The sequence below is a fragment of the Coenobita brevimanus genome, chromosome 46 (genome assembly GCF_032717465.1).
Source record: "Coenobita brevimanus isolate Jiangsu-jjx chromosome 46, ASM3271746v2, whole genome shotgun sequence".
Taxonomy (NCBI): Eukaryota; Metazoa; Arthropoda; class Malacostraca; order Decapoda; family Coenobitidae; genus Coenobita; species Coenobita brevimanus.
This window is the reverse complement of record NC_136999.1, coordinates 4,280,535-4,292,770: the sequence shown is the minus strand read 5'-3', so window position 1 is coordinate 4,292,770 and position 12,236 is coordinate 4,280,535. Positions and strand designations below refer to the sequence as shown.

Here is a 12,236-nt window from a genome sequence, read left to right as displayed (position 1 = left end):
TCGAAATGGTTTGGGCCCCAATTAGTCCATTATAGTGAGGTCTTACTGTATATATCTATTTATCTATCTATCTATCTTTTTATATACTGTGTGTGTATATATATATATATATATATATATATATATATATATATATATACACACACACACACACTCAATCCTCATAAATCATATGTTTATAAATCACGGATTCTTAAATCACAGCTAAGTGGCTGTCAGACTGCCGGCACCCTTAAATCGCTGTTAAGTCACGAAAATCGCGACCTAGGCACCGAAGTGGGCCTTTTCTGAGGAGAATCATAAACCGTGGCATTCAGTTTGAAAATCGCGACCCAACAACCAATCACCACCCTTCCCTGGTGGCAAGTGTGCATACTAATGCTGCCACATTGTTGTTGTTCTTCCCACCAGTCCGCACGCTATAGACCATCGCCGTGGAGTACGAGAGCTACCTGCCTTTTTTTGTGCACCTTCCCCCCCACCTCCTACCCTCCATGGCCCCTCCCGAACCCCCGATGAAGCGCTTTAAGCAGTATGGCATCAAGAAGCAGCCGCTGTTGTCGTACAGTCAACGTTTGGAGCTCATTTGTCGTGTTGAGAAGGAAGAGAAGTTTTTAAGGCTGGCGAAAGAGCTCCTTGGGAAGGAGCAGCTCAGTGATTTGCTTGTTTACGTAGACTTGGCCAAGGAGATTGTGAAATCCATTGAACGTGATGAGGAAAAGTGTAGTGAGAGTATTGGTTACCTAGAAAAAGCTGTGCGTTTTTACAAGGAATTGCATAATCACAGAGTTAATGAGAAACATCAGGAACTCATCACCCACTATTTTGCCCGGGTAAGAGCAGAAGCTGAGCCTGAACCACAGCCTGGCCCTTCACACACAGAGGACGTGGATGACGTAGCATCTGTCATCTTTGAGACAGACTTTGAGGGCTTCCTGAGGGAGGCAGAGGAGCTGGAGAAGAGAGAACAGCATGAGGGAGCACCCCCACCTCATGCTGAGAGGTTCTAAGTTCTTCCCAACACCACCCCACTCCATTCACTTAAGCAATATCATCATAGGATTAAGGTGAGATCCCTTAACATTGCTTATTTCTATTAAATACATGCACTGAATATTCCTAAATTTGTATGTTTGTGTTTGATGGTGCCTAGATAGGTATAGGTAGGGTGCTGTGGGGGGTGGTTGGCCAGAGTCCAGACCCAAATTCATTTTTCACATGAGTTATTATTTATAAACCACGGAATTTGTAAATCGCGGCAGTGGTCCAGACTCAAATTGTCGCGATTTACGAGGATTGAGCGTATATATATACTGTATATATATATATATATATATTCCTATTCATTTTTTCCTTCTTTCATCTTTTATCTGTGGGTGACTCTACACTGAGTGACAATCCAATTGGTTTCCTGTACTCCAGGAAACCATTTACTATACTGGGTGGTAACCATATAACCAGACTATGGCCCCTGGTGGTTTAGTGGGTAATTGAGGTGCTCCAGTCGGATTAAGCCTGTGAAGGTTTACATCCAAGGAGTGGTTGGAGTTTATTGCTCATGTAATGCCACTCAGGGATGAATGAGGTTGGTCACTTTCATATTAAATGTCAGGACCAACTTGCCTATCTCTAGACTCCTACGCTCCTCATGGGACAACACAGGTTTAGATGATGATGATGATGATGACAATGATATATATATATATATACAGTGGAACCTCGGTCCTCGAACGTCTCACATGTCGAACAAATCGGACCTCGACCAAAAAATTCAAGAAATTTTTGCTCCAGACCTCGACCAACCTGAACGTAGCCAAACGAAGGGAAGCTGGCCAACCGACAGTCACGCGTCCACCTTTGTTGTTCGTCAGCGTCGTCGTCCTGCTGTGCTTCACATTTTTCTTGATTCAGTGCAGTATTAGCCCCTAATAATGGCTCCAAAGAAAGCAAGTTCATCCAGTACGGCTACTGGCAGTGAAAAGAGGAAAGTAGTGCGGAAAATAATTGAAGAAGTGGAAAAATTATTGCTTATCTTCATCAATGAGAAACAGTTAGCAGGAGACAGTGTTAGTGAGTATATAATTTGTGAAAAGGCAAGAGAAATATTCAGTGACCTCATAAAGGAAAGCACTGGTACCAGTGCTGAAACTTAAATAGGTAAGCATCTGGGGTCTTGGAACAGATTAAAATGATTTACATTATTTCTTAGTGGGAAAATTAGTTCAGTCTTCGACCAATTCGGTCCTGGAACAGCCTTCCAGAACGGATTGTGTTCGAGGACCGAGGTTCTACTTTTTTTATATATATATATATATATATCCATCCATCCATCATCCAATCCTACATTGCCCCATGAGGAGCGTAGGAGCCCGGGGCTTGGCAGTTGGTCCCAACATTTAAGATGAGAGTGAACATATATATATATATATATATATATATATATATTTTTTGATAATGCTGGTTCCTTGAAAGCAGTGATATGAAACAGGGAAGTGAGCATGGAAGTGAAAAAGTTACTACATGACAGTATTGTGATACCAACTCTAACATATGGAAGTGAAGCTTGGATGTTGTTGGATGGACACAAGTCAAGAGTGAAAGTAGTGGAAATGAGTTTTTTAAGAGGAGCCTGTGGAGTCACATGGAGAGACAGGCTGACAAATGAGGATATAAAGGAGCGTTGTGGTGTGGATGTAGATGTGATAGGAAGCGTTATGAGGAACATACAGAGGTGCTTTTGCCACGTGGAGAGGATGGAGGGTGAGAGACTGACAAGGAGAGTGTATGTGAGTGAGGTGGAGGGGGGTAGAGGGAGTGGAAGGCCAAGGATGAGATGGAGGGATGGAGTGGAGAGGTATATGAGAGAGGGGGGTGTGAGTTGGGAGCAGGTCAGTGAAATGGCAGGGGACAGGGCAACATGGAGGCGATTTGTTTGTGGCCACCCTGTACGGGATTGGGGCGTCTGGCAATAGATAGATAGAGAGATATGTATATTCACTCAAACCTCGAGTACCGCAGGCAGTAGGGACTGGACAAGGACCGTGGTACTCAAATCTGCATTACTCAGGCACTGTGTTTACATGTAAAATGGTACAATATGTTCTGGCAACTTTCCAAAACTCTCACTTTTACCCCTCTTTACCACCTTACCCCCACGTAAGTTACCCCCACTTATACCCACCGTTAGGTAAAACACTGAAAGAGATATAACCACTATAATTAAGACCATCATTGGTATTAAAAATAGCATTAACAAAACAGAAGTTTGGCTGATCACCCTTGTGTTGTTAATAGTAGCTTCCCGATACATTAGAGTCTTCATACAGCACGAGACAGGTTATGCAGAACCTCATGCGAAATCAGTTTCGTGCTAAAGTGTGACATATATTACATGGGGGTAGGGGGGTTTCAAGAATACTCCCCCAGTATCCCTGCTTGTCATATGAGGTGACCAAAAGGGTTGGTGGTGGGTTAGTGCCCGACCCCATAAAAAGAACTAACTAAACAAGCGAACAAAGCGCCTCGGAGCAGGACGGACCATACATTGATGACCAAGGAACGGACAAAGGACATTCTAAGGATGGGAACATGGAATGTGAGAGGAGTGAACGATGAAGTGAAAGAGAGATTGTTCAGGTGCTTGAGGATGCAAGAGTGGATGTATGTGGATATACTGAAACTAAATGGAAAGATGGAAGGATGAGAGAATGGGAGTATGGTTTAGGACTATGTGCGGGAGTTATTGAGAATGAGAGGGCAAGAGAGGGAGTATGATAATAAGCAAGAAGTGGAAGGAGAATATAAGAGAGTATGGAACATTGGGTGCAAGGATTGTATGGGTGAGGATGAAAATAGGTATACAAGCTTGAGCAATTGTATGTGCATATACTCCAACAGAGGACCTAGTGGCAAGAGTGAAAGATGAGTTTTGGGTGAGTGTAGAAGCATGTATGGATAAGTTTGAGAGGAGCGAGGGAGTGTTTTTGATTAGAAACATGAATGGCAAAGTTGGGAATGTACGAATGGTTGGAGTGGTTGGTCAGTGTGGTGTGCCAGCTGAAGTAGATAGGAATGGTAGTGCTTTGGTGGACGTCTGTGCTAGTAAAGCGTTGGCAATAGCCAACACCTTCTTCTGGCATAAGATGATCCACAGGTATACATGGAGAGTCACAAGGAGGATGGACGGCGAACTTGTTGAACAAAGGGCAATGATAGGGTACGTGTGTGTGGATGAGCGAATGAGAAGACAAGTGTTGGATGCAAGAGTGTGAAGAGGGTGGAGGAATGGAATCTCGGACCATCAGTTGGTGATGGTCAAGGTAAGGCTGCAAAGAAAATGGGTGAAGAGATGAAGGGGAAGACAGGAGGAAACAGCTCCTGTGAAAAGAGTGAAGTTGCAAGAAAGTGAGAAGAGGCAGAATATAAGAGCTCTCAACTCTCCAGCTCAAATTCTTCCCGCTCCTTCTGGCACCTTGCCAAAAACCTTTCTAACAACTGTACCTCATCATCCTTCCCTCCTCTTTTCTAGTCTGATGGCTCTGTAGCTATATCTTCTAATGATAAAGCAGATCTCCTCGCTCAGCCTTTCTCCTCCAATTCCACCTTAGACAATTCCGGTGCGTTCCTCCATCACTTCCCCCCTCTGACTTCCTCATGGCTGACAATAAAATTTCTTCAGCTGATGTATTTTCTGCCAGCACAGGCCTCAGTACTAACAAGGCATATGGGCATGATGGAATCCCTCCTGTTGTTTTCAAGAACTGTGCTTCTGTGCTTACACCCTGCCTAGGCAAACTCTTTCGCCTTTGTCTGTCAACTATACCTTTCCTTCTTGCTGGAAGTTTGCTCTCATTCAGCCAGTCCCAAAGAAGGGTGACCATTCCCAACCCTCTAACTATCATCCAATTGCTTTAACATCCTGTATCTCTAATGTTTTTGAATCACTTCTGAATAGAAAAATTTTAATGCATCTTTCCTATCACATCCTTCTTTCAGATCGTCAGTATGGGTTCCATCAGGGACGCTCCACTGGCGATATTCTCACCTACCTTTCAGACTCCTGGTCATCCTCCTTTTGGGACTTTGGCGAAAGCTTTGCCACTGCACTTGACATCTCAAAGGCTTTCGATCGAGTCTGGCATAAATCTTTAATTTCCAAACTGCCCTCTTATGGTTTCTATCCTTCTATCTGTGCCTTCATCTCTAACTTCCTTTCTGGTCGTTCTGTAACCGCTGTTGTAGACGGCCATCTTTCTCCTAGAACTGTCAACAGTGGTGTTCCTCAGGGCTCTGTCCTATCACCAGCTCTCTTCCTTTTATTCATCATAAACCTTCTAAGTTGTACATCTAACCCTATCCAATCATACGCTGATGACTCCACCCTTCACCTTTCCATTCGGTTCCTGCAATCTCCATCTCAGCAGTTAATTCAACAAACAAGGGATGAGGCTATGGCACACCTAATGTCTGACTTGGCTTATATCTCTGACTGGGGTAAAAATAATCTTGTTGTTTTTAATGCATCAAAGACTCAGTTCTTACACCCATCAACCCGACAAAATCTTCCACAGGTGTACCCACTAATGTTTAATAATATTCAGCTTAATCCTGCATCATCCTTGAACATACCTGGGGTTTCATTTACTCAGGACTTGTCTTGGAAAGATCATATTACATCTCTTGTAAAATCTGCTTCTAAGAGATTAGGTGTGCTAAGCTGACTCCGTTCCTTCTTTACCCCTGCACAATTGTTGACTGTATGCACGGGTTTTATCCGCCCCTGTGTGGAGTACAACTCTCATATGTGGGGAGGTTCCCCACATACAGCTCTTCTCAATAGGGTGGAGTCAGAGGCTTTTTGTCTCATTAACTCTCCTCCTCTTACTGACTCCCTTCAACCTCTGTCTCTTTGCTGCACTGTTGCATCTGTATCTCTTCCGCTACTTCAATGGTCACTGCTCCTCTGAACTGACTGCATGTATTCCTTTACCTCTACGACTGGCGCGCAGCACCCGTCTAGCAGCAAACTCTCGTTTCTTTTCTGTCCCCCTCTCTAATGCAAGAGTTAACCATTACTCTCAGTCCTTCATTTATGTAACAGGTCAACTATGGAACTGTCTCCCTCTGTCTGTACTTCCTGCTTCCTATGATCTCCAGTCTTTCAAATGCAGTGTGTCCAGGCATCACGAAATGATCGGATCTTGACTTTGGCTCTCTCTTGTATTTTGTTTTTCTCTTGGAGGGAACAGTTATTGCAGGCTCATGGCCTGTGGTTCCTGCTTCCTCACATAAAAAAAATAAAAAATAAAATAGTGGAAGAAAGATTAGGAAGGTATGAGTTAGAGCAGATGGAGGGGTTTTAAGAAGTATGCAAGATATTCACGGGAGAGATAGAGGCAGCATGCGAGATGGTTTTTGGAGTGAGGAGGAGATGCAGGGGTGTGCAGGGGACAGCATGGTGGAATGATGAGGTGAAATAGCCGTGGAACAAAAGAAGAAGGCATATAATGACTGGCTAGTGAGTATAAGTAGGGGAGAGGATGAGAGAGAGAAGAGAGAGGTATAGGCTATGTGAGCAGGAGAAGGGAGGTGAAGAGATTGGTGAAGGAGAGTAAGAAGAGAGTGGATGAAGAGTTTGGGAGGAATCTGTGTGTGAAATGGAGGGAGAGTAAGAAATTGTTTTGGAAGGAGGTAAAGAAAGTAAGACCGTGTGAAAGGAGAAATAGTAGGGGAGTGAAAGATGGGAATAATAGATTGTTGGAGAAGAGAGAGAAAATGAGAAGATGGAAGGAGTACTTAGAGGGTTTGTTGAATGTAGAGAGTGAGAGCAGTGTGAGTATAAGTGGTTGGGGAATGGCTGGGAGAAGAGGAGATGAGAGGAGGGAGGAAGAGATTAGTAGGGTGGAAGTAGTTGAATAGATGAAGAAGATCAAGATGGGAAAGGCCCCAGGAATTGATGGAGTGTGTGGTGAAATGCTGAAGTATGGAAGTGAGATTGTTGTGGAGTGGATATGGAAGTTGTGTAGGTTGGCTTCGGAAGAGGAAAAGGTTCCAGAGGACTGGAAATCAGGTATAATTGTTCCTTTATACAAAGGAAAAGGGGAGTGAGATGTATGTGGTAACCATAGGGGTATTTGCCTTCTTAGTGTGATTGGAAAAATTATGGTAGAATACTTATTGATAGGGGTAGGCATAGAACAGAGGAGCTAGTTGGAGAAGAACAAGGGGGATTTAGGAAGGGAAAAAGGTGTGTAGATCAGATATTTGTTTTAAGATATGTAGTGGAGAAGTATCTAGAGAAGGGATGAAAAGTGTATGCTGCCTTCATGGACTTGGAGAAAGCATCTTACAGAGTAGATAGGCAGGGTATGTGGAAGGTATTAAGAAATATGGAGTGGAGGGGAACTTGTTGAGTTCTGTGAAGATTATGTACGAGGGAGTTAGGGCTACAGTGCAAGTGGATGGTGAGCTGAGTTAGTTCTTTGATCTAAATGTGGGACTGAAACAGGGATGTGTAATGTCTCCATGGTAGTGTAATATATTCATGGATGGGGTTGTAAAGGAGGTGCAAGGTAGGGCAGTGGATGTGGGGGTGGCCCTAATGAATGAGGGTGAGATTTGGAAGATTCCGGTGTTGCTGTTTGCTGATGATACAGTGTTGTTGAGTGAAGATGAATGGGAGTTGCAAGGTTTGGTGAATGAATTTGTGACAGTGTGTAGGAAGAAGAATCTGAAAGTTAATGTAAACAAGAGTAAAGTTATGGTGTTTGAGAGGAATGAAGTCACAGAATGTACAGTGAGGTTGGATGGTGAGGATATGGAGAATGTGAGTGCATTCAAGTACTTGGGTAGTGTCATGAGTAAGGATGGAACATTGGGGGAATAAGTGTGTGAAAGGGTACAGCAGAGAAGGAAGGTTGTTGGTTCACTGAAAGCAGTGATGAGAAATAGGGAGGTGAGTATGGAAGTTAAGAAGTCACTGCATGATAGTATTGCAATCCCTACCCTGACGTATGGAAATGAGGTGTGGAACTAGCAAGAGGGGAACAAGTTAAGAGTGAGAGCAGTGGAAATGAGTTACCTGGGAGGAGCATGTGGAGTGACATGGAGGGACAGGTTGACAAATGAAGAATTGCAAGAACGTTGTGGGGTGGATGTGGATGTGATTGAGAAAATTAGGAGAAATACACTGAGGTGGTTTGGAAATGTGGAGAGAAACACTGACTAAGAGGGTGTATGTAGGTGAAGTGGAGGGAGGGAGGATGAGGTGGAGGAATGGGGTTGAGAGGTATATGAGGGAGGGGGAAGTGAATTGGGGGGAGGGCAATCAAATGGTGGGTGACAGAGTGATTTGGAGGCGTTTTGTCTGCGGCCACCTTTTGCGGGATTCGGGCATCGGACTATAGATAGATAGATAAATTATTACAAAGTAATACCCTGGTATACGATACCCCTAGATGTGATGCCCCAGCTTAGTGACGGGGGTACAAACACCACCACGCCCCGATACCCGTTGGCAGAGCCCCGGTTTAACCGATGAACTCTCTTATGTCACGCCCACAGACTATGGGCTGAAAATTTGAATCACGCGTATTGCCGTGGCCAGCTGAGCCCGCCCACCTCCCAGGATGTGCAGAAACACTCGCACAGGCCCCATAGCCATTGCTCATGCCGCTCTCACCCATATTGCTCTTCTCGCCCTGGCCATCTCAGAGTGAGGATCTCCCTTATGCTCGCACACCACACATCGTGTTGCACCACCAAAGTTATGCAAGTAGCTATCGTAGTGCACCATAACTGTGTTCGAGTGGTGCCGTGTGTAGAGCAGTGATACTATTCATGTGTGGAGTGCAATATTGTGTGACATTTGGCCCAAATAAGTGTCATAATGTGTGGTAAGGGTGCTGCAAGTGGTGGTGCAAGTGGAGGCCCTAGTTGTGGTGGTAAGCGGCCTGCTAGTGGTGGTGCTGGTGATGTTCCCGCAAAGCGTGTGTGTAAGACTTTGTCACTAGAGGTGAGACTGAAAATCCTTAAGCGGCATGACAAAGGCAAAGGTGCATGTGCTATCGCCTTGGCTCTCCACGTGGCCCAGGTGACTGTCTCCACCATCATAAAGAAGAAGGAAGCCAGTAAGGCTGCTGCTGGGGAGGTTGCAACCTTTTCCACCTCTCGTATCACCTGCCAGCGAGAGCCTGCGATGGAGCTGGAGCATATGTTCCGCAAGTGGGTGGAAGATCAGAACCAGCACAAGGCACCCATGAGCCAGGCAATAATATGCACTAAGGCAGTCTCACTCTGGGACGAGTTAAAGGTCAGGCGTGATCTTGATGAAAGTGAGACCTCTAAGGTGAGCCATGGGTGGTTTGACTGGTTCAAGAGGCGGGCAAACCTCCACCACATGAAGATTTACGGTGAGGCGGTGAGTGCGGATATGGTGGCAGCGGCAGCGTTTCCTGACGAGCCTGGACTCTTTTGGAAGAGAATGTCCTCCAAGACATATCTTGCAATGGAGGAAGGGTCTACACCAGGATTCAAGGCCTCGAAGGACTGGCTGACACTCCTGCTGGGGGGCAGTGCCGAGGGCAATCTCAAGATGAAGCTGCTCCTGGTCTACCACTCCGAGAACCCCAGGGCTCTGGTGAGGTATGTTAAGGAGAACCTTGGGGTTATCTGGAAGTTGAACAAGAAGGCTTGGTTGTCTTCAGATATCTGTTTGTTGTATTCCCACTCGTACCTTTCATGTGCTGAAGAGGTATGCGTCACGTGAAAATTTGGCGAACATATTTTTTGTGGTCGTGGATAACGTGCCTAGCCACTTGCCTGGGATGAAGGAATGGGCCAGCAATATTGAGGTGGTGTTCCTGCCCCCCAGCACCATGTCTTTGTTGCAGCCAATTTACCAAGGGGTGATCGCAGCATTTTAAGCTTACTACCTCTGCCGCACGATGAAGCAGTTGGGAAGGGCCTGCAACAGTGATGACAGGACAACAGTGCAGCAGCTTTGGAAGGACTATGATATGTGCCATGCCCTTGAGAATATAACTGCTTCATGGAACAAGGTTAGCCAGGTGATGATGAACAGTGTGTGGCAGAAGCTGTGGCCAGAATGTCTCCACTCCTTCACCGGCTTCCCTGAGGGAGTGCAAGCTCCACCTGTCGAGTGTGTGTGGCAGGACATTGTTGAATTGTCACACAGGGCGGGCTTTGGGGAGGTCGACGAGGATGATGTGGAGGAGGAGGTTCTCGAGAGCCACAGGGAGGAGCTCAGCAACGAGGAGCTCCTAAATATGGTGATCCAGTAGGCACACCAGGAGGCAGAGGAGGAGGAGGTTGTGCCTGAGGTCCGAGCTCTCAACATCAAAATCCTGAAAGAAATGCTAACGAAGCTGGACGAGATAACTGACCTAATGAGAACACATGACTACCTCCCAGGCACAACTAATTGGCTCAAGGAGGGAATGAAAGTCTACAGGACGATGCTGGAGGAGACGAAGAGGGCGGCCAGGCAGACTACGATCACAGCCTTCTTCAAGCAGGCCCCCACCATTCCAGCAAGTCACACAAGATCTCTCCAGCCCTCAACAAGCAGAGCATCTCCCCAGCCTTCAATCAGCAGAGCATCTCCCCAACCTTCAACCAACAGAGAAACACTGAGGGACACCTCCCACCGAGGACGTGCTCGGCCCGTTGTGCTGGACCTAACCTCCAACCTATCCCATCTCCCGTGTCACCTGTGTCTCCGCTAAGGCACTCTGTCACTCCATCGCTGCCTTCCTCGTCCCGGCCTCCATCTCCCACACCACCTCGGCCACTGTCTCTGTCTCCCTCATCACCTCACTGGACATCGCAGCTGTCTCCCTCACCACCTCCTCTATCATCGCATCACACTCCATCGCCACCCCCAGAGCCATCGCATCGCACCTCATTGCCACTGCCTGAGCCAGCACATCACACCCCATCACCTCCGCCTGAGTCATCGCATCGCACTCCATCACCACAGCTTGAGTCATCGCATCGCACTCCATCGCCACCCTCTCTGACCCTCCCCTGGAAATTGGGTTTGAGGGCTTTGAGGAGGAGGATTGAGTGTTGGGAGCACCACATGTCCGCTAGCCCCGGGGGGGATAGCAAGGATGATGACCAGGACTGGACATGGACTTACAAGAAGTGATGAGAGGTGTTTGATATTTTCTAACCTGTTCCCTATGATTTTCAGGCTTTATTTGTTGCTTTTAAATTATTATTTACAGGTGTGTATGTATATATATATATATATATATATATATATATATATATATATATATATATATATACCATATACATGGAGCTTCTGTGGTACAGTGGTAGAGTGTGTGTTTCACGAGCTGGTGGGCATGGATTCGCCTCCCGCCAGAGTTGTAAAAACTCTGGGAAGCATTCACCAATCCACTGACTGCTTTGGCGGACACAAGGGGTGCTCTGGTCAGTGGCGGATTAAGGGGGGGGGCTGACTGGGCTGCAGCCAGGGGCCCCCAGTATTTGAGGGGCCCCCAATTCCTACAATTTGTCAACAGAAAATCTGATACAAAAGGTCACCTAAGGGGAATGCATGATTGAGGGCCCTCCAGGGGGACCCCTTCCCAATCCCCCATAACAAACCTTCCCTCAGGTATTCCCCCACGGCTACATTAACAATATATTTAGGTTTTCATTTTATAAAGTAATAAAAATAACAATAGGCCTACATACAACTTAATTGGACCGGTGAATAAAAATAAAATAGTTACCGGTTCAATTACGTTTGGGCTGTGGTTTTCTTCCATGACTTCGTTATTATATGCAAATATTTTATACAGATATTCAGGATAATTTCTCTTTTTTTATTAAGTTATATTATGTTTAGTATATAATAATTGCTTTAGTATCTGTGAGACCTTGAAGAGAGAATCAGAATATTATTATTTATAAAGTATAATTTTATTCCTACTCAAATGCTGAAATCTTTGTTGACATGACACTCCGGTACTCGTGTGTGGTATAGGGAATCGAAGACCGTCCTAGACGGCCAAAATAGCAACATTTAGACGTAAGTTTCTCTATTTGATATTTTCATTACTTCTTGTATAAAATGGAGGGTATTATTTTACAAGTGGACAATATGCAGTTTCAGAATTTTAGCACCATTATCGTATGTATAGTCCTTAAAGATCACAAATAACCCCCATTACCCCATTCCTGAAGTTGATTATTACTCCCCT

The 12,236-nt window shown here is 45.5% G+C and overlaps 1 protein-coding gene across 1 annotated transcript in view; it reads left to right on the top strand.

Annotated features, from left to right (window-relative positions):
- Nucleotides 1-8,830, top strand: part of LOC145398802 (uncharacterized) — a 54,601-nt gene extending 45,771 nt beyond the window's left edge. Inside the window, exon 8 of the mRNA XM_080271610.1 lies at nt 8,563-8,830. Coding sequence (XP_080127736.1) covers nt 8,563-8,830 — 268 coding nt within the window. The remainder of the gene's footprint in view (nt 1-8,562) is intronic.
- The last annotated feature ends 3,406 nt before the right edge of the window (nt 8,831-12,236 follow it).